Source organism: Neolamprologus brichardi, chromosome 20 (genome assembly GCF_056152115.1).
Source record: "Neolamprologus brichardi isolate AB-2024 chromosome 20, ASM5615211v1, whole genome shotgun sequence".
Lineage (NCBI taxonomy): Eukaryota > Metazoa > Chordata > Actinopteri > Cichliformes > Cichlidae > Neolamprologus > Neolamprologus brichardi.
This window is the reverse complement of record NC_142123.1, coordinates 6,425,663-6,449,650: the sequence shown is the minus strand read 5'-3', so window position 1 is coordinate 6,449,650 and position 23,988 is coordinate 6,425,663. Positions and strand designations below refer to the sequence as shown.

The window sequence follows — 23,988 nt, the reverse complement described above, 5'->3', positions numbered from 1 at the left end:
TCAGTCTGTAATATGGGTCTAAAATTGGCCGTAGCATAAAGGTTAGGAGAAGGAAAAACAAGCATTAATCTTACCATTCTGTCTGATCTAAACAGAGTACTCTTACATCTAGTTGGAAAAGCATGATACTCTAGGAAAAAAATCATATTATAAAGTCTATTTCTTAGCACCTGTAAAAATGCAATGTAACAAAGTCTTAAATGTATAAAAACTTTCTTTTCCTGTAAATAGTTTTTTTATGGATTTCACTGGGATGAATTACGATGAAGTCAAATTCATGGAATACAGGCTTATAGATGAATATTTCTCCACAGCTGATATTTACTGTTTGATCGGCAGCCCAGTAATCATACTAATGTTATCTATAGGCTTCAAAACATAAAGCCTCATCTATTATAAGTGAGCTAACTGTGGCTTAAAAGTTTACTGCAGACTTGCACAGTAGGTAGTTTTCTTTAAAATGTATTCAACTGAATGCTTCCAGCGTATACAGTGCAACTAAAAAAATATCCAAACCGCCTCATCTTAAAAGGTATATCAACAATATCCTCTTGCCCATGCTGGAGCCCTTTCAGTAAGTGTTAACAAGCTTCTGACACTTGGGTCTTTGCCTATTATTCTCATGCTTTTTTTTTTTTTTTACTGAGGTTTAACATTTGTGCTGGTGCTGCTTTTTCTGTGTCCATTACTAATACTTTTAATGGCATTTTAAATCTGGACACCAAATACCAGGATATCCCTGGATTAAATACTCAATTGCAACATTATCACTACTAACAGAGCTGTTTTTGCCTTCTCCAGCTAATACACAACCATACACATAGACCCCTGCACTCGCTAGTTCTATTGTTCACGACGCTGAATAACACTCAGTAAAGCTCCAGTTTCAAAAACATTTTATAGAAGTACAAAACAGTTATGGTATGTGTTATCTAGTCTGCTCACACATTAACTTTAGCCGTTTATCTATTACCAACTACCCAGCAGCCACATTAGCAATCTGTTAAGCTAGCAGCTATGGCTAACAGCAACAAAAATAACATGTGTTGCAATGGTTTATAATTTGTTAGCAAACATCATGAGTCCTGCCCACCTGTAACATTAATAGACAGTGTTAAAAGTATCATACTATTTCTTGTGTCTAAAAAGTGTTACGTAAGTGTTAAGTTCACAATGCCATCTAGCAACCAAACATAGCGCTAAGTCACTAGAAGTACAACACTAACTCAAAAACACCTAAAGAATAGTGTTGTCTTTTTTGTTTTTAATTTTGTAAATTTTGTAGAAAATTTTAAACTTAAATCTCTCAGATTTAATTTACAGTTATGTAACTAATTTGTTTTGCATGGCTTCAATGATGTAAAAACATATATATTGTTGTTGATGTTTTTGTTTGTATTATTCTAATCTTTCTTAAAAAAGAAAGAAAGAAAGAAAACAACACTTTATAATAAGTTAGCTATTATAGGGTAATGTAGGGAAAATGGTCTTGAATATTGAGTTTTTTCCTGGTCATTCTGGTATTGTCTATATTTCTTATCAAGCTTCACTTGATTTAAAAGTGTGCTTATGATCAGTGTGTTGCTGGAGAATCTAATTAACACAGACGTTTAGGTTCACCACAGAAAGATTAAGGTCCTCCTCAAACTAGTTGGATATTTCTAAAACTCTATGACGGCAGGTGCAAGGTCAAGTTTGTCAGATCCTGCAGCAGCTCTCAGCAGCCTATCCAAGACTATTGGTACTGTGATCTTTTGTTAATGAGCTCCGCCTTTCTTGCAAAAAAGAAACAGCTGATCCAAAGTGCCCAAGAGTCCTAGCTTTGGTTAATTATTCCATAAAACAGTAGCCCTAGTTCAAGTCTATCCAGATTTCTTTGAGTGTTTCAGTCAACACTTGCTGTTGTTTTTTGTCCAGCCAGAAATTCCTTAGTGATCTTCTTATGTTTAGCAAACATTTGTCCCTACCATCATCCAGTGATTTGTTATTCAATCTCCCGAAACGCAGGGAGTAATGACACAGCTGAGGCCACTTGACAAAATTTAGGGCTCTCTCCCATCACAGGGCAGTTTGCTGTAGTGCCATATGTCTCTGTGGAATCCTTCCAAAAGTGTTTTCTGAAATGCTCAGGGTCTTCAAACTCTCACGCAGAGACACTAACTCTCGCTCTCGCTCTCAAATTAGGCTTCATCATTAACACACTTTGAACTCATCAGCAGCTGAAGCAGTCAAAGGTCATAGTGAGCTGCCAAAAGGTTAATCATAAGTCACCACCACACAGACTAGCAGTGAGCTTTAAAATCAGTTGATAGGGGTAAAAGAATAGTGATGTAGCAGTATTAAAATATCCTGCTGATCTAAAATACTACTACTAATACTCATTTTATTTCTTCATTTGTTGTATCGTTTAATTGCCAAAGACCTAGTGTAAACAGAAGGTGCTTCCATTACATTTACCACAATATTTATTTTGAATGGTTTTGTAGGTACATATCTTGAAATTCAAAATGAGTGCTGCCGTCACTCTCTGTTAGTCCTGTGACACACTGTTGACCTGTGTACCCAGCGTCTCACCCTTCGACAGCTGGGATAAGCTCCAGTGAGTTTCATAAGCAGTTAATAAAATGAACAGATGGATGGATGCATGGATGGACACATTTAAATATAAATGGACACATTTAAAATAAAATCATAGTTCGACCCATATGCTTAACTGGTGAAAGGAAACAACAACAAACGTCCCTTCACTCAGTTAGCATAGAGAAGGTATTACGACGCAAATGTTGACTACTTTGTCCTCCACCCCTCGCTCTTTACCTTATGCTCCGGTTTAGTTTGTAAATGCTTTTAAACTGGGCCCTCTAAAGTTTTGTACATTGTATCAGATTCAAAATTGTGACATTAATGTGGATTAATTTAGACATGTATGTCTTTACAGTCAAGGTTTCTTTTCATTTCAAAGACACTGTCTTATACAATAATACTGGGTAGGCTTAACGTTGGTTTACTTATTTTTCTTTAGTTCCCTAGTTTAGTCGTAGTAGTTTAATTCGCTGCTTGCAACTAAGCCACAAAGACCTCCATTTTGTGATATTTCCAAGACACAGCTTCACACACACACCAGTACCAAATGTGACCTACAGTTTACAGTAATCTCACAGTGCAAGAAAGACAGACTTGACAACGAAATGTGACAAAACCACCCGCCTATGCTTTGTGTGTGTGGGAAGGTGCCTCAATATGTAATTAGGCAACTAGTAATGACTTGTGACTCTGAAGCAGCAACTGCACAAGAGAGCCAAGGACTCAGAGCTCAAAGGCACAAATAATGTCATAGCAGCTTTGTTCCCTCGTCTAGAATTAAGAACATTAATAATTAAATCGAACAATAAATGGCGGTGGCCCCTGGGGGAGGTGAGAAGGGGTGAAGTGACAGAGAACAGGCATCACAAAGAGGGCACAGCGCTAAAAAAAAAACAACAACAAAGTCTTAAATAATATAACCAAACGCGAATTTTAAATCTGCATCCCCTTAAGGAACACAAGCAATTTTGCATTAAATATGGTGAGTTATGGCTATATGGAACTATTCATCTGTGGCCTGGAAATAAAAAGAGGTTATGTAAGTTCACCCTGGGACAAAGCAAGAAATAAAACACTAAAATGACAAGTTAGAGGCTTAAAGCTAAAGTAAAACAAAGTGAGATGGGTGGGAAGTGATATGAGGGTGGTCCGGCGAGCTTAATGAAAAGGACCTGGACGAAAAAGCCGGCAAAACAACAAGCACCCACAACATCCTCAAAGACTGCTGAGTCTTTGTGGTTGCAGATGGTCAAACAGACCCCTGGGATTGTTGACCTTGGTATTGTTTACTCTAGCCAGGCTCTTCAAAGACACTGGGCGAAGGCAGTGCCAGCAACTTTACCTCAGTCTCCATGGAGACGGTGTACTTTTGACTGGGAACTTTCCAGGCTCATTACCAGATGAGGTAGAGGGTTCTACCTCACTGCTTCGCTCTGTTTGCTTCCTTTTCCACTTATGGAGTCACAGAAATGCACAAGCGAGTGAAAGACAAACAGAGACAGAAGAAGAACAGAGATGGGAGCTAAAAGATGGGAAACAAAGCACTGCCCGAGTGAAACTGCAATTTACAGAAGGAGGGGAGGGAGGAGGAACAGCAAATGAGGAGGAGAAGTGAGAAATGAAAATGTAGAGGGATGAAGGGAGGGAGACAGAAAGGTTAACGGACAAGGAGAACGAAGAAGAGGGATGACTAAAGGCGACGTTTCTTAAATGTCATCCATCCACGCAGCTTCAGAACAGCCGGTGCAGTGCTAATGGTCTGTAAGGAGAGAAAGGGACAGCAGAGGGATCGAGTGGGACACTGGACTCACTGAACTCGAGGTCACATTTTTTTAAAAGTTGTAATTATCTTATTTGGATATTGTATGCGCCCTTCTCACATCAGTTTAAACCATTTTTTTAATACATAATTGCGACATAAGAGAGCATGCTTTGGGAAGTCATCTGCTGATGACCTCACTCACAGCGCTTATTTCTTTGCGAACTGTAGGCTGCAATATTTAAAAATGTGAAACACTGAATAAAGATCTAGAATGAAAGGCTTTATAATGGAAAAAAGAAAGAAAGAGAGAGATGACAGAAAGGCACTTGGCCACTGCCACAGACCTTTTGCACGAAGCAAGTTAGACTAATGGAGCAGAAAATATAAGAGTCATGAGCCTCTTATCTAGCTACTAATCAGAATAGCAAAACTGAAGGGAGATAACAGGGAGGAAAGAGATGAAGTGAAAGAAAATAGAGAGCAGAGGAAAGCTTGAGGGTTCCTATAATCTTCATCCTTTCCAATCACAACCCCTTCTTAGTCTTATCAGCATTCCTAAATGCGCCCCATTATTAGCTAGCTAGCTAGCTAGCTCGTTCACCGTTGCCATCTTTCTGCTGGGTGCCTCTCTATCTGAAATCCAGTCAGACAGCTCCATTTAGCATGTCCGGGGCCAACTGACTTACGGGGGCCAACATTCCTTCCCTCCTCGTGCCCACCAGTACTGTCTACTCCAGTCTAGTTTTGATCTATTTCTAGCCCTTCACTGCCTCTCCCTCTCATCACTTCATCTCATTTCAGCCTCAGTCAGTGGGCACTGCGGAATCCTAATGAGCAGAGAAAACTCACAATACATCTCTCGGTGCCCTAAGCAGCATGTACCCTGACACAATCAGGGAGGATCCACAAAGGTGCAACCATCACGCACACCTATAGAAGGCACAAATGGGCTCCTCTACATGATTGAGAGCTCTGCATTTTGTGAAGCTGATAACATCTGGGCGCTGCGCAGACTTGTGCTGAGGCATGTGCATGAGCTTTGATAGCGTAATCGTGTGGCTATGATAGCTGTACTGCTAGACTGGAGGCAAACACTTAATCCTCAAGCAATGCTCTGATCTGTGGCAGCAAAGCAAAGCCCCCTACAGCCTCGCAGACTTTAGGGAGCCAGCAACAAGGTGCCACTAATGTTAAGAGACTGTTATTTATAGGGAGCTTTTCTGGTCCTATTGATCATTCAAAGCGCCCTTACATGACTGAGTGCCACATTTTACTCATTCCCACAGAGAATCGTATAATGCTTTAATAATCACGTATACCAATTGAAGCCTCTGAGGCAATCTGGGGTTCAGTATTTTTCAACATGGACCAACATATCACACAGACTGTAGTCCAGATACTTATGGCTTGAATATTTGCATTAATATTTCTGTATTTCAGAATATAAATCGTTAAACAGTGGAATGAAAAAAAAATCAGAAGCAGCATCAAACTGAAGCTGTAACAAATACTTCACACAACATGGCACAAGAGGAAGAGCATGAATAACAATGGTTAACGACCACAAGGTTTTATCTCGTCACGGTTTCAAGAGAGGAAAATGGAAATGTTTCCACTGCATAATCACAAGTCAGTTTTCTCTTTGATAATGATGGACCCTTTGTTATTAAAAGTGCATATTTATCTTTCGGTATCTCTGAACTGGTGAAAGCCAGGCTGGAAGCACCTGAATAGGTAAGTGCAAGCAAAACTAAGACCAAATCAACACTGGGACATATTTTCTTTCATAAGACAGACACTAAGAACTGATATGCAGTCTTAAAAGACACGTCCTTGCAAGACAGCTGGATTCATGCAAGATTCCCAGAATTATGATGAAGAGATAAAACATTTTTTCCAGTCTTCAACTTTTACAAAAAAAGTGACTACCTGTGAGTGGCTTATCTTCAAAAAGAAATAGCAAGACTACATGCTAACAATACTTGACTAACTACACTGACTGCTTGGAAGCTTGTAAGATTGTTCTATGGGTCACTGATCTGACTGCATAAAGTCAGATGGAAATGGGCTGTTATCGATGGCTCATCCAATCACCTGCAAGTGTTTTGTGAAAGCACCAGCCCTTTTCCAAACAGTTTATGAGGACAACTGAGCAGATGGCTCTGTGTAATACACCATATGGCACATCAGCAAATAAGTGAAGTGCAACAAAACAAATCTACAGCAACATGTGTCCAACACCTTGACATGACTTTAATCAGACCTGCGCGATAAGAGAAAAACGTGCAATGCACGATAACATTGTTCAATATTACAATGACAATAGGACAATAGTATTTGGGGATATTGGTTGTTTAATTTTTGTCTGTGAATAAACTAAAAATGTGAAATTGTGGTTCATAAAGGCTACACCACACTGACCGTAAAATACAGTAACAAGCAAGAACTCTAAGAGGCCTACAATCAATGAAGCACTTATACACTTAGGCTTGGACTGTGTAGTGCATAAGCCTGGAAGCACAGCTCTGACACCCCCAAGCAGCAGAGCAATATCTAAGCACTAAGCCTGCTGTACGTCAATGTTGTGGACGGAGACAGTCATTGCACAGCCTGGCACATCACCATCGACAAAGATCAATCTTCTATAAGGTGAGACTTCTCACAAGCCATTTTATCCACCAATAAAAGCTGTTTATTTATCCTCTCAAGTAAGCTATGCAAAGAGAAAACACTGATCACATTACAAGCTGCAGAATTATCAGACTTTAAAAGGTTACGAGTTCTTGGCAATCCATCAGAGAATCCAAATAAACTTTGCATGAAGGGTCCGATTATGGACTCTGGAACGAAAGCCAGGATCCTGTTTGGCGATTTGAAGGATTTAAAATCTAATATAAGCAGCTTATTGCTTTGGATACAAATGCATGTAAGCATCAATCTCTAGGATATTCTTACAATAACAAGATGTACTGACAGATATCCAAACACAGCTACAAACACATATCTTTAATATGACACTGTAGAGTAGAGTCAAGTTTTTATTATGACATTGGGTTTTTATAGTACAGTAATTATAAGTACACTGGCAGTTAGCATCTCTTAGAGCCAAGGACTTCTTTATAGCAATTCACAATTCACAAGCTAAAATAAACACATCATTTTCAGGGTATAAATTCAAGTATCTCCATGCACTAAAAGCTGCACATTTGTGCTGCACTGACCTCCATGAGTTGATAGTTTCTGTTGCAATATGTGATACCGTCAGTGCATGACACAACATTTAACTATAGGCAAAAATAGTCTGACGCCAGTGCTTATTGATAACTAAGTTATTATGTCTGGTTGTAGTTATTTCTAAAACATAAAAAGGCAGAAATTGAGGCTACGTTCACACTGCAGGTCTTAATGCTCAATTCTGATTTTTTGATCAAGTCCGATTTTTTTTGTCTGCTTGTTCACACTACAAATAAAATGTGACAGCAAACGCTCTGTAGTGTGAACCCTCAAAGTGGCCCGCATGCGCAAAAAAAGACGTCACACACAACGCGCTCTGTTTAGATCCAGACCAAACAGTATTGTTTGACTTGTTTCGGACTTTACGTTTACCAATTTTGCTTTAAGTTATTTTGTTATTTACATATGGCCTAATAATTATCCTTATTGCTGTTTTGGGGAGGATCGATGTTTCAAAGGATAGTTGCAGATTTCTGTCAGAATCTGCAGATAATACAGTACAAAAATGTTTACGTTTCTCCAACGCTGTCTTCCCAACAGTTTCACTGACATCTACACTGGATGGCCAGGAAGGGTTCGCGATGTCTTCTCGGGCGCTGATAATTGGCGTCTGTCTTGTGTCAGTGGCGTAAAAGACGGATTTAATGCGACATGACCATTCAAACAGCAGTCGCTTTCTAAAACATCAGATATGTATCGGATTCAGTACCACATACGAAAGTGACCCAGGTCGGATTTGAAAATATCGGATTTGTGCCGTTCAAACTGTCATACCATGATCGTATATTGGTAGCATAGGGTCAAAAAAGTCGGATTTGATGCACTTTCCCCTGCAGTGTGAACGTAGCCTAATTGTCTCAGTCTCTTTTAAACTACAAAAAAAACCTGACTGGCAGAAAAATGTGTTCCAGTTTTGATTCAAAGCTTATTAGCGCCTGCCAATATAGAAGGAATACCAATATACCGACTGATATATCGGCCAATATTAGCTATTTGTTGATACAATGTTACTGTCTTTTGTGATAGCCGATAAATGAAGACATGGAGAAGACAATGAAGAAATTTTGTAATGACTGCTTTTAATACTTCAGTCATTCCAAAGCATGCAAACAAATCTTTTATACTGACTTATATTTACTGTTATTAACATTTATGGACACGGGGGGAGAAACAAACCAAACAAATACAGAAATATTTTGGACCAAACCTTTACAGACTTTTTTGTATCAATATTAATGTTTAACATCAGCAAAAAAGTAAGAAAGAAAAATGTAATGTGGCAAAGACTGAATTAAGATAAAATAACTCTTTACTGTCATTGCAGACAATAAATTAACACAGTGATAGCACCACAGCCCAGTAGGTGACTGTGGAATTGTCTTTTTTTTCTATAACAACTGCATTATCCATGAAACTGTTCACAGCAGCATCAACTTCCTTTCAAGGTAATAGCCTTGTAGATTCTGACAGTGAAAAGCTGTAGCATTGTACTTTATGGTCTGAACTAGAGATCAATTCCATCTACACAGCCAGGCACATCAGCTAACGACCACAGAATATCCCAACAGACAGATCACTCACTGCACAGAGTAGAACCCACAAATGCTGCACGTGTGTCTGTGCGCGTGCATGTGTTCATCCATGCAGGCATTCATACAAGCACCAATGAACCTTGCAGAAGAGCTTCCAGCCACCAGATCCATATTAGCCTTATCATAAGCAAGACCCACAGACTTAAATACACTCAAGTCCCAAAATAAGTTTTAGAAAATATTTTATTGGGATAGGAAGTACCAGTTTTTCCAGCTTTGCAACTCTTTCTATTAAAGCTAGCATGTTTTTTTCTGACAGTGCATTGGAAAACTGTCTGTCAAACTCCCGACAGCGGAGCTTCTGCTCACCTGACTCATAGGCAAGTATTTTTTCAGATGTAAAAATGCTGAAACTTTTTCAGTGATACTCAAAACCTATGCAGTGTTTTACCCCACTTATAATATGGAACAAAATCATATGTCAATCTCTGATATCCACCCCTAAACCTTTTCTTTTCCAAATCCCCCTCAAAATAAGTGGTGCTTGGTCAGCCCTGTACCACTTCTAAAATGATAGAGTTTGTTCTAGACTACACAACAAGGGTTTTAATTATCCAGATGCACTGGAGAGCTTTACTTATAATCTGCATCTCTGACAAGCAAATAAGTGGATAAATAAGTAAGAACGTCATTCCCTGAGGCTGACTGAGTCAAAGATTCCTCTTGATATTCCCTAAGTTGACAAATCCTTGTTTACAGCATACGTGTTTCAAAAAAAGTGGCTGATAGGAAGAATCTGCATCCTACCAGCTGTCAAACCAACAGCTTCTCTTCTGAGAGGATTAAGACTCAAAAGGTGGGGAGTGACTGACACAGGGGGGAAGCAAAAATCTTGCTCTCCCTCTCAACTTCCTTTTGAACTCTGGGTGAACTCTCCTTGTTTGGATGAGAGCTACGAGACAAAGCCTCTTCACTCGAGAGAGATGAAGTATCATGACTACCTCTAGACTGACACAGCAGCTGGCAGTACCTGTCTATTTGTCATGTCTCAGATAAAATCCAGCTACTAAGATACAACCAGAACATGCAGGAAATTTTTAGGAGTTTTTATTTTTTTGTTGTCCTAACAGACGTTTCTAGTGCTTGATGCTCAGCTAAGTAGTTTTTAGACGTTTTTGTGAGTTTTTGGAAGTCTGTCTGGCTCAAGAGTAAAAAGGTGGTCCACCACCAGCAACACTAGTAGCACCAAGTGGAGCTTCTCCACAAGACCACGGGTCAGAGTCTACAATGCCAACTGGAAGAAAGTACTGGCAGTTTACCCACTCGCACTTTGTACTACAAATTTTGTAGCTTTAATAAATCATTTCAAGAATAGATATTTACAACAGGGCACACAAAACTCTTTTTTTAATGAAGCAGAACAAAAATAAATTAGACAAGCCACACATATAGGAAACAGGAACAGAAATAAACCAACTACAAAAAACACCAATTACATCATAACTGCAAATAAAAGTGATGGACACTGCTTGGATACAGTAGTTATTTTTATGTCCAGATTAAGCGTAGCTTGCTTAGATTATTTTTAGTGCAAGAGGCAACATTTACTACAGCAGTTAGTACTGGTATCCTGCAGGTGGACCCCCTGCAGGTGAGTTTTTCCCATATTTCAGTGAATGGTTTAAGAGTGACTTAAGAGTTGCTTAAGTCACGTGTCAACAACTGATCATGTTCATCCATTTATTCTTGGACACTGAGATGACTGATGTAACGTTTGACTTTTGTAGAGTTCTTGTATTTGTGATGTCTGTGTTTGTAGCTGCATAGTTTTTTGTTGTTGCTTTTTGCTAACTATAATGATGATGAGACAACACGTTTCAGGTCATTTTATAGAGAAACGAAAAAATAAATGTAACAAGTAGTCAAATAAAATACTTTCTCCTGGGAGTAATTAAGTAACCTACTGCATTACTTTTAAGAAAGGGGCTCTGTGTATTATGTGTAATAGGTAAATTGTTACTACCTAACAAAAGCTGCACCACAGTGAGCGACAGGATAGTGGAACCAGTAAAACACTGTTCCCCTAACATGGCTTGTTAGAGCCTTAGCTTTTTTTTTTCTTTTATATTTTCTGTCCAGCCAATTATTAAATTTGAATGAGCTAATCTGCATTCACAGAAAATCTTGAAAAGGATTTGCAAGATGACAAAAAGGGGTTACATCTCAGAATGAACATTTTGAGCTATTTTCATCTTTTTAGAGTTTAAACCAACTGTGAGAAATCTCTAATTGCCTTAGTTTAATGTAAATGAGCAACTTCAGCTATCAACTTAAGGTATGACATACTGGCGCAGAATACTCAATGCACACCTGCACTTTCTTTGACAGTTTGCCACCTATTTTGTGCTTGAAAAGGTATGAAAATGAACTTTAATTTACGGTTGAATATAACTGATTGAAATTTGTTATAAAAAAAGAGTCATTATTGTAACTGATGCACATACTTTAACCAATGTACATGAACTACTATAGACAAATGAACGTAGAACAACTATAACAACTATATTACAATTGAACATGCAGTATTTGTAGAATTTAAAGACAAGCCTGAAGACGAAGATGCACCAGAAAAACTGAAATTCGAGTGACTTTTCAAATAAATAATAGAGGCAAAATAAATTTTATAAATCTGGTTAAAACATGTGAAAAACGAATGAGGTAGAGGATGAAAAGTACACCTAGACAGGCAGTGTGTACCTGTGAAAACAGAACCGAAGGCGGTATTTTTAGCCTTGCTATGAAAGTGAAGGTCCTCACATACGCACACAGACGTCAACTTTTGCACTGCGTATGCATGTATCTGTCTGTTTACGTACATTAGTGTAAATAATGTTTCCTCCCCTTCAGCATGATGCCAGGCCTGTGATGACACACACATCTGCTAACCAACACCCTCTTCCCTCCCTCCCTCCCTCTGCTCTCTACATCTACTGTGCCAGTCCACTGGAGGCTTTATCCAATTTGTCAGGGTTGGCATACGCATGGATCGAGATGCCGCCCCCTCCCTCTTTCTCCCCCTCTCTCTCTACCAAGTCATGCTGCTTCGAGACAGTCTCGCCTGTGCCAGCGGGCATTACAATACCTGATGGTGGCTCCCACCTGCCACCACTGTGACATCTAGCCTTGCCCAGTCTGCCTCTTCAACCCAACAGGCACCAGCTGGCTGGACAGTCTGCGTGCTGATAGATGGACAATTGGAAGCTGGATGATCACTCAGATTCACAAAAGCCAGGCCTGATTAACTGACTAGAACAAACGTAAACACAGCATTTTAGCTGTTTATGCTGGCTGTTGTTATGTAGAAGCAAAAAAACAACAACAAAAAAAACCCCAGGGAATTTAACAGGAATTTTTTTTTGCCTCTTTTGGTTTCATCCACACACACAAAAAAGAAAACTGTAAAAAACTGGGGAACCCTTTTACGATTTCCAAGTAGAAAATGTAAAAAAAATATTTAGGGAGATATGAGACAGGACAACAATACAGGAAATGAACTCCCTTGTTAGACTCGATTTTGTAATTTCATGCCAAAAAGCTGCAACTCTGACAGCTTGCAATTTATGAAGGTTTGCATAGCATATAAGACTGATACTGTGTCTGCACCCACCGACTGCTGGCTGTCACCAGCAACACTCATAATGTATCTAATGTGATCACAGACAAAGAAAGAAAAAACATATTTCCCTAAAATTACTATTATACAGCTAAAAGGTTAGGTGGTATGTCTTAATAATAAGCTGCTCTAGACTCAAAACCACCAGCAAGATTTAAGGGCTCCATTCCAAACAGTGTGCTAAGTAAAAAATGTGGGAGGTGGATGGGAGTATTTAATACTCAAATAACTACCTTAGTGTCAACTGTGAAAGAATACCTCTGCACTCCCACCGATCCTTGTCTGTAAACATTAAACGTCAACGGCTTTGGCCAAGAACATAACATCCTGTGCGCTTTTCCAAGAATGATATAGCAATTTCAAAGCAATGCCTCACAAACACTTTGAAACAGCTCCCTCGACTAGTCCTTCTGTGCTGCTGGAAACCGTTTGACACATGAGCAGAGGCTTTACAGAATCACTGATCCGAGATCCTACTCTATTTGTCAGCCCTTAATCGGTTGCAGTGGGATACGTGCAAGAAAAAATCTGACCCCAGACCAGTACATATGTCTGAAAATGCTCCGAGGCGAGGCAATGCCCCTGCAGTGCATTTGCAGTCATTCTATTCGGTCATACCTGCAACCAAATTTAGCCTTATCAGCTTCGGATGCACACACTTATGTATCCCCTTGCACGGATGAAAAATTAACACCCTGAAGAAGATGCACGCTGTTTTACATAACAATGTCATTATTAAACGCCCAGCTCTTGCTAAATTATTACTTATGTATCATAAGGCGGTACAATATATTAACACTTTATGCTTGCCAAAGTTTGTTTGGATGTGCTGTGGGAATAATAAATGATATTAATCTCAACAAATCAATTAACGTCTTGTTTGGAAACTTAATACTATCTCAACACTTGAAGACTGCCGAGGAATAAGGGTTGGCATCAAGTTGCAGATCATCTCCACATACTGGTCAAGCATTTTGTTATGATTACATGCATTGTAGGTCCAAATTAGCTGAAACTCAAATCATGTACCACTACCACTTCAAAGAAATGTGAGATGAACAGTAAAAATGTCATTATATATATATATATATCATTGCTGCCGCTGCAACTGTCTCGCCGCACCTCATTGTGAGTAATTGCTGACAAAACGTTAGGCAGCCCCTCAGCAGACCAGACCCCTCCCCTTTCCCCAGTTCCCGTCATATCGCATCATTTGAATACCACTGGGGGGGCTCTTTCCTCATCTCCTATCTGAGCCTATTAGTAGCCATTCTCTGGGGCTACAGAGCAAACGTATCTGCTTCCACTGTGCAGACTTTATACATCAGCATCCCATCCAATGTAATTTCACTATAGCCTATATTCAGCTGCTCTAATTTCCCATTTTATTTCCTTTATGATCACTGGATCAGTGAAAATGACGCCGTTTCCAAAGATTCTCACCCACATTATCAGGAGGAACAAGTTTGTTCTGAAATATCTGAGCTGGCTCCCATGACGCACATTAAAAAGAAAGGCCACAGTTGCAGTATAAAAACAATGATGTCCACCACCCACGATCGCCCACTAATGAAGCTTTTTATCACATTAATGAGAGTTTTAATCATTGTTCACACTAGTCTACTTACGTGGTGCACCATTTATTACGCTGGCCTGTCTACCTCATAGAGCTAAAAGAATATTCCAAATCCTCTCGTAAATGTGGGGAAAGTTACAAATTCTTTGTACTTTTGCTCTTTCTCACCCTCTACCTCCACAGTTCTGCAAGACAGAGCTCAGAATTTGCACATCGTGGCATCTGAATATGTGCAATGTCACCGATTTCCGAGGACACTTGCTCGAGCCATCTGCCGCTGTGTGCGAGAGTACTGTTAGCATTACTTTCCAGCAAAGGCAAGCTGGAGGACAAAGGGCAACAGAAATTTACATTCCAGAGAGCTGCTCCAACTCATTAATGCATACTACAACGTGACCAACCTAAAACATCAAATATATATTGTAGACCTGACCTACCAAAATGAAACGAAGGGCAGTGGACTCTCTGTTCAAGCGAAGAGTAAATAGTAGCGGAGGAGAGTTTAATTTCGAGATGTAGGTTTAATTAGTATGTTTTTTAGTGTCAGAATGAATCACTGCTAGTGTCTCGAGGTGTGTTGGTAGCTCATAACTATCTGGAAAACACTTCTTCTGTCACAATGATTTGTGACAAGGTCAAAGAGACCTGTGTGTGAGTCTGTGTATCTATATGTGGAAGTGCTGACGATACACAGCCACTCTACAGCGAGCTCAAACTTGACATACTGACAGCATATCACACCCAAACACATCATTACAGCATCCTGGCTAATATTATATAGATTTCCCTTACGCTGCCAGATCGTATGGGTCCTGTGATTTCTGGGGCGGGGTCTATGCAGATCAGGCTTGTCTCAGCTTCAGTCAGTTTGGGATCTCGAATGTTGTGCTCTTTGGGTTGATGCCTTACTCTATCCAATGTGTTGGGGCAAACTATCCTGCTGGGGAAGGTTGCTGACGTTAGGGAATGCCATATGGCTTGTGCTCGGTCTGTAAAAATGCTCAGGGTACGGTACATTATAACGTAGCCTACAAGTATACTGGGACCAAAGGTTTTCCCAGGACAAACATTAGTGTATGTTCAAAATGTGATTTTTTTAGACCACGCCAAGTCCTCAAACCCCCCTTTCTGACCCAGTCCCAGGTGTTGGGCCTAACAACTTCTCTGCTAAAACGACGGCTTGATGACTACACTCGTATGTTAATGAATGACCTCTAAACATATGGCTACAGACAATCACCACCTATCTTTAACATCCTATTTACGAAAGTACCTTCAAACACATTCATGTTTCAGTATCATCATAGAATAACCCTGGGTCATTTGATTTGAAATAAATACCTTCATTTGGTGGCGATTCCTTATAAACGTGGGATTCATTATGAAAGTTACCGCATTCGATGCCACAAGAGGAGCTAAATGCCAAAGGCAACCGTGGCGGATCCAATTTTTGTGGCACTTTTGAGAAATGCTCTGATGAGTAACCATCTGTTGGGTAACTTTGTCAAATAAATGACTATAAAACGTGCCATAAACATGAAACCTGAGGAGGGCTATCATTTTTCCTCACACAAGTCATTAAGTTTCTCATCGCCGTAGACAGAGAGGGATTCAAAAGCCATCTCCATCGACAAAAGAAAGAAAAAACACTAATGAGATTTGGTGCCATTTTCACAGTCTGAGGCAACTGCAGTATTTTATGAGTGTATTAAACTGGAGGGTTAAATTGCGCCAGAAACAACCTGAAATGGCGTTAACATTACCTTCAGTTAACGAGTAATTAAAGCTGATAGCAAGGTTAAAGCGTGTTTTTTTTTTTTAGTTTATTCTTTGTGTGCTTGTACATATAGTATTTTTTGTGAAATGTCTTACAAAATAAAATGAAGCACACTAACTTTGTGTTATTCTGAGATTACATGAGTTTACAGTTGTGCACTGTGTTGGACACACAGTGCACAACTGTAAACATCTAGGGTGGTGTTACTCGGATAGAGCAAGGTTAGCAGACATCAATTTAAATTTAAGGTGATGATGCTGAGTGGATTAATTCACTGAATTCTAAATTTGACACTACCCTAATAACAGCTATTGCTTTCCTATAACTTATTTTGTTTCTTTGTTTTTCAGTCACCGAGCGGGCACCCTACACCAAATGCTCATTTGAGTGACAGCAGCTTCACACCAATAGCTCTTCGTCAAATCAATAAAAGTGAGTGTGAAAGGGTACGAAGGTAATGGCATGTTGCAAAATGTCAACTTTTCCCAGACACTGCCTGCGAAGACAAAAGACAGCAGGAAATCAAATTCATGGAAAAACCTGTAATCTATGTGAGGGCATTCTACACTTGAATGACTCTGCAGAGATTTTGACAGCATCTCAACTTAACAACAAAATAAGAGAACAGTGGAAAGGTTCTCTGCACTGGGGCTTGAGACGGGAATGGCAGTGACCAAACATTCAATGCAACCTTCAGCTTTGCTTACAATTCTTAATTTTTGATATATCTCTCAATTTTACTAGAAAGTTAAAAAGAAAATCACTAGAATCATTACACCCAGTTCTGAGGGTACTAATTTAAAATAAGTACACTAAGCACTTGGGACGTATGTTAAAGTAACTAGTTGTGAAACAGAAGACATCTTCTGCCTGTTCTGTATATATATATATATATATATATATATATATGCAAACCAGGAAACATGAGGGCATCACTTGTGTTAGCTTAAGAACAAGTACTCGCTGTACACCAGACAAATACAAATGTCCAAGCTGCTCTTCTTGGTGGTAATGAAGCATTTACTGTGGAAGCAGTGTCTCTCCAATACTGACAACTGATTGGTAACGCTGCACGCAGAATGACGGGAGCCCCAATGAGCAGAAAGAGATCTGCACTCACGTGTAAAAATTGCAATCACAGACCAAAGTAATTTTGCTGAAATGCCACGTTACCTTAGTAAGCCTGAAAGATGATACTAGGGAAGTGTTAGGAACAGAGGGGGTATACATTTTTGTTTCACAGCAAGTAAAACATAGGACTCTCTGTTACTCTCAGTGAGATTTGGAAGTTGCCAACTGGTCCTTCCACATTGCTGGTACAGGAAAGCTCAACCGCACACAATGTTGTACTGATGAATGCAGGCGGCGTCGCAAGAACACATCAGCTTGAGAGTGCAGATATCCCCCAGCTTGCTTTAAGGTGTAATTATTGTAAGGTTAAACACAAGTTAAACCAATACCTGTGCAGTTGCTGTTATATAGCACCGACACCTATTTCATTCCAATTCGAGTACTAGCTAATAGCTTTAACAGAATGAGTAGTCTTGTTACACCAAGGTCGCTCTTCTCTTCCATCTCCAAAGGAGTAACCGCTTTTTAAGCAAATACCTTCTTGATATTATTAATCCTGTTTAATGTCAGTGGCCAAGGAGGCTTTTTCATGAGCAGATTTAAAGAACACGAGAGTTCTCAGTAGCTTTTTAACATGCAGAGTTTGTCTGTGCGTTCATGATGTACAGAGACAGCAAATGCTCCATGCTAAATGATATAATAGGCTCTACTCATTCTTGATATCCTGGATAAGCCTTCCTGAATGATAAACATTTTTTTTGTGTTTTCAATTATCGAGTGGATAAAATCTGTGATTAACTGAAATGATTGCGACATCATGTAAAGGTTTTTGATGAGTTTCAGACAGAAAAGCATGACTTCTGTGTGTTGGCAAAAAAGCTCACGAATATTTGGCTCTCTCTCTCTCAACTACCCCGATTGTATGAGTCATTAAGTACAATATGACTGACCTTTGAATGATTCATAACTAAACATCCAACCAGCGATGGTTGGAGTACAATTAGTGACGATAAATATCCAATGTTTGATCAACAATGCGCTTTTATTAGTGTCAGCAACTGTCAGTAAACTCTGGGGATCTTGGTGATATCCCACCATGTATGAAAGACTCTGCTAGTGAAAGTAAATAAGAATAAGAACCAGTTTAATGTGCCAGCACTTTGAGTAATTACTTTACCTGTGCTAATTGTGCCACACATAATCAAAGTAACCCCAACGGATCCAGTGTGCGGTTATATGTGTAGCACAGAGACTAGAGTAAGAAGATGGAATGATTTTTTCCACATGTATGCACCTTGACAAAAGTGTATGTGGAAAATAAAAAGTCTCTTGACCACTATGAAAAAAAGTAAAATAAAAGACATCTCAGAAATACGTCTATCCAAAGGTCAACGTACAGAAATAGGGCAATATGAGCACAATATGAATGGGCTTTTCACTCACCCAAACTTTCCATAGCGACATTTTCTCCCATATACAAAGTGAAAATGACAATGATGCCAACTCATGCCACACACAGGCAGAAGCTTTGGGGTCAGTTTCATGGATGCTTAACATCCTTCAGAGTTAAGTGCGGTGCTGTCGGGGACCACGAGGAGGATAAGTGTGAGCTCAGAGGACAGATAACATGTTAGGGAAGATCATTTGAGGAAGACAGTGAGGTCAAATCTTGTGGTCTTTTTCTGTTTTCTAAACAGTTGTGAGCTTGTAATTCTCTGAGGAAAACTACAAGAAGATGATCAAGTACATCCAATTCCTCATAACTTCGCACTTGCCGGGAAGAATGAAACATGCAAATTTAAGCCCCCCAGGCAGCAGGAATGCAATTAAGGTAAGCTAGCCTGCTAGCAAGGTTAGTGCTGCTGGATCTGAAGTGCCAGATAGCACCCCCAACACAGCTTCCCTCAGGACTCTTACTCTGCCGGCTGTGCAATGAACCGGCGACCCTTACCACACACCTCCCTTCCCAACACAGCCACTGGTGATAAATTACCTAATCCTCCTATCCCTAGCTGTTTCTATTATACACCCTGAGCCTGTAAAGAACAGCTACAAGGAGAAAAAGCGGGTTGAGAGAACAGACAGCAAGAGGTGGGTGTGAAAAAAAAAAAGAATAGACTTATTGACAGCAACACAATGACAGTGGGAAGATGCACTGGGCAAACAAAAGCAGGAACTGGCAACCATAATCTTCAGTATCAAAAGGACATGTGTGCATGTCATTTTTGATGTTGAAAATCGGGGGCACTCAGAACCACTTAGCACTGCATTTGCAGATAATTGTGTCTGACAAAATACATCTTCTAAAAGGTCCACAGATAGGGCTCAGCATCTCGTGGTGTATCATTTCAGAAGCAATGGGAATGTCATAAGAATGAGCAAACCAATAGTGTTTTTCTGCAGTCTTTAGGACGTTTAAAGAATATTCACACAGATGAATGTTCATGAACGTGATTCATGCACATCACTCAGTCATCATTTCAGCTGAGCTGAGAAGCAGCAACCAAAGGACAATGACATCAGTGCTCAAACCCTCCCAGAGGAGTGCTTGTTGTCTCTCACGCTGGTACACACACTGCTATGGAAACCAGCAGGAATGTGAGCATGCATCGGGGTTAAAGGGATAACGCAAGGCACATACACACTGACAAAGAAACAGAAAGGACAGAAAGGCTACAGTGTCAGTCCACTGAAAACAAAGCTGACACGTGACCAAACAGTCCCTGACCAGCTGTATACGACAGCCTGTGTTCAAATTTTCCCCTATTAAAAAGCACCACAGAGGTCAACTGAGGACCAAATGACTCACTGTCTTTGCTAAAGGAAAGTTCACCAACAGTGTTTTAATCTAAGAGTGCAGTACAGCAGGTCTATTACTGAGCTTGATTTCACAAGTGTCTGCGAGAGATGTGGTTTCATAGTAGAGTGCTGCCAAAGCCCGGATGGCACGCATCCTATCAGACCGCTCACTGTACCAGCTGACTGCTACGGAAAGAGCAAGAGTGTGAGAATGTGCGTGTGCCAGAAGTTAAAGGGACACGGCAGCCCATGGGCACACATTTAGCCACGCGTGCTTATGCAGTCAGCCATGCTTATGCATGTGCACAGAAACAAAAACTCCCATCTGTTTCCTATCTATATGTCAAACTGAGTAGATAAAACTTGGAAAAGGGCAAATAAAGCAGCTGCAACACACACACACACACAAACAGAAGGCAGCTTTCTCTACACACTGGGCAGCCATTCAGACAGCTCTCAGTAACAGTAACCAACGGCAACCCTAAAACCAGCCCCCTTTCCCTTCCTCCTCAAGAGACACAGATCCATTGCCCGGTTAGGGGAGAGCCGACTGAACTAGCACACAGAGTGCCTGAGAGTAAAAAGAGGCTGTAACTTTACCCACTCTGTCCTTACTGAAGTGCAGCACTACCCCCGCCCCCCTCTCCTCTTAAAGGTTAAGGGGGTTAATTATTCAACATGAGAGGGGATTTTAAGGGAGAACTGAAAGTGGACACAAGTCAACATAAACCCCTCTTTTGTTCAATTCATCCACTCTCTCGCTGACTCTGAAATGCACTTATTCCCATGAGCAGAGGTACGAGCGGAGGCTTTTTTCACTCTTGGACGTCCTCCATGATAAGCCGCACACTCAAGACGCACACTGCAAGACTACACTCACACACAGCTGAATGAGAGCGCACTCATCCTTCTCCACATGTTCACAGCTTCTCGGCAAAAAGAACAAGAAGACACCGTCACTTCACTCTCAGCGTGGCTCTCTTACCATTGTGGTTGTGCTGCAGGGTCTCAAGCACGCTGGCAGAGGAGTCCGTCGCTCCCAGCTCGGCCAGTCTGCGGCTGGTGGCGCTCAGCTCTGACCGCAGGTTGGTCACCTCCTGGCTGGCTGACTGAATGGCCCCATCGATGCGCTGGGCAAGCTGCTTGTTGTCATCCATCATTTTCAGGATTTTTGCCTGAGGAAGAGAGGGGAATCCAGACAAGGTGTCATGCTGACAAGTTGACCATTTCCTGGGAAGGAAGGTGTCCCCAAATAAATTCCTCCTTTTTTTTCCCTGTCCTGATTGCTCCTTTTCCCTTTTTGTTTTATGAGAAAGCCAAGTTAAATCCTCAGAGCAGTTAGTCCTTTCCCTTAAAGAGAGGCATCCGGCTCAGGGGAAATGTGTGTTTGCTGGAAGGAGTGTACGTTTCAGAGGCTGTGTGTGTGTGGTGAGAGTGTGTCAGTGTGCAAGCATGCCTGTGTGTGTGTCTCTGAGAGTTCGGTAACAGCATGAGTGTGTCTGTGTGTGCATTAGAGCGCCAGCACTGCCCCTGTGAAATGTGCTCCCCGCAGCTGACTGTTGAAAGGACACAGAGCATTGAGAGATGACAAGCGCCTTTTTAAATGGACTGTACCATTCGCAGAGAAAGGCGAGGGGGTGGGGGAGCACGCTAGGACACATAAGCACATGGAAAATCAGAGTTTCTCAACACAGCTGTTTTCAGGAGATATTGTCTGAGGTTCTGGGAATGCGCTCATTGCTGAACAAACTCGCAACAAATTTCTGTAATCCGGTGAAAAAGGACTAAATCGAAACACTGCAGCTTTTTCTCTTTCTAACTTTCTGCATGCAAATCCTGCACAGGACTTGTGGACAAAGGGAAGGAAATCATTAGTTTGACAAAGGAGCAGTTGTGTGGAGAAAACAATAATAGTTGTGCAAACAGGGCTTTTTTTTTTCACATTATCACAGCGAGGTATTCGTCCGGCAGACAAAGGCGTTTTTTGAAGACCTGCTGTAATGTTTCAGGCTGAAGTTAAAAAGGAACGTATTCATCCCTTCAAATGTGCTCTAACATTGTTTAATTGAAACATAACACATTTTGAGATCCATTGAGTCGACTCGGATATTACTATGATAGGAGTGTTCAGAGTAACTCAGTTAAGATTTGACATATTATTCTGTATAGCATTAAGCGGGGGGGCTATGAATGCAATCATAGGCTCCTTCCTGCCTATCCTTTAGACTAAGAATGAGCTTTAGCCCAAGGCTGACTGCCACATGTGGAAATGTCCTACATGCTGTGTGACTAACTATGTAATACATAATTTTTTGTATCTGTATCCAAAATCTATGCTCTGCCTTCATAATTGTAATTCTTCTTGCTTCCTTCTTTCCTTTGCAGTGCCACAGAGGGGTATCTGCAGTGTGGCTGTGAAAACTGCTGCTTATATATTAGAAGTATTGCAAGACAACAACATTACTTTCAAAATGTAAAGTATACCCCAGAAACTGAACAGGAGACAGACTGATTGCGGAAGCTTTCTATATAGAAAAGCCTCACGATGAATCCGGTGCAGCCCATTTGTAAGTGAGCCGAGCTGACAGGGAATAAACATGTTTCTCAATAGTCATCGGATACAGGGCTTAAAGGATTACACTGCCTTTCTTTTTATTGTCGCTGCACATGTAAACATAGTTTGGATCCATTTCACATCATGCATTAGCTTGGCATTCTTGTACATGAATATTAGGGCTGCCACAAACGATTATTTTGATAGTCGACTAGTCACCGATTATTTTTGCGATTAGTCGACTAATCAGATCATGCATCCATTGGACGTAAACCGTATTGCACCAGAATGCATCTGCTCTTATATAATTATCATTAGCTTACAGCTTTTAAGTGTTTAAGGTATGTGCTAACTAAAAAATAAAGACAAGATGATAGTTTATTACATTTTAATGAAATTTGCAGATTGTTTCGATGAAGTTTAATAAACTCATTGTTATCTAAAATATAACGGGACACCGGAGTATATTCTCGAGCATCTCACACTTCTGATAATCAGTTGCCTACTTGACGTTTATTCAGCTGTGTAAAAACTATAACTTTAATCTCAGCCAAACCGATTAACTCAGAAACAAATAAAATACTAAAAAAAAGCCAAACAATAAAATTTTTAAGTTATCTAAGTGACTTATATATGTTTAACCTGAGTAGCGAAAGACAGTGCTGGGTTTGAAAACGATTTGCCAGAGTCCGTGTTCTCACGGGCTCTAGTGAGCCTTGCCCCCGGCTAGCTATCGAGCTAGTGGGTAACAGACGTCTCTGAAAACGTTAGAGTGCTTTTGAAAATATGTGGTGTCTTGATAAACTGAGCAGATATTTGAGGTTTACATAGTTACATTCTCGCCTGAAAATATGTTAAACGTTTATTTTGTGACCCAGAAAGAATAATAAGAGTAATATTAAAACTGACTAACCGCTGCCATTGTTGGAAACTGTTGGAAACTGCCTATGAATTCTGGGACAGAGCTACTTCTTCTTCGGGGTTTAACGGCAGCTGGCATCCTTGTAGATGCAGTGCTGTCATCTTCTGTTTCAGTCCGTTATTACACTCTTAAATTCTACTACTTATTCCTGCGTCTTTTGTGATCTTACAAAGCTTCAAATGACGCGTCGACTATTAAATCAGTCGTTGACGATTTTGATAGTCGACGTAATCGTGACTAGTCGACTAATCGCAGCAGCCCTAATGAATATGCAGTATTAAGTGAGCAGCTTATCTGAACCAGTATCAATAAACTAACAGTGAACACATGAAATCATCACTCTAAAGTCAACTGAGTCAACTGTTTTGTGACTGCATCTTTCACAACTGTGACTTCAGTATAGTGATCAATATCATATTTTGATTCCCAACCATAAATGTGGGAATAACTGACTTTCTACACAATCTTTTTACTCATTAATGATAACTTCATTAGGGCTGCACCA

General features: G+C 40.3%; 1 protein-coding gene across 2 annotated transcripts in view; it reads right to left on the bottom strand.

Annotated features, from left to right (window-relative positions):
- kazna (kazrin, periplakin interacting protein a) overlaps window positions 1–23,988 on the bottom strand; it is a 192,900-nt gene that overhangs the window by 106,710 nt on the left and 62,202 nt on the right. For both annotated transcript variants that reach the window (XM_087833675.1, XM_087833676.1), the window contains one exon: window positions 20,993–21,182. In XM_087833675.1, the coding sequence (XP_087689801.1) occupies window positions 20,993–21,182 (190 nt within the window). The remainder of the gene's footprint in view (window positions 1–20,992; window positions 21,183–23,988) is intronic.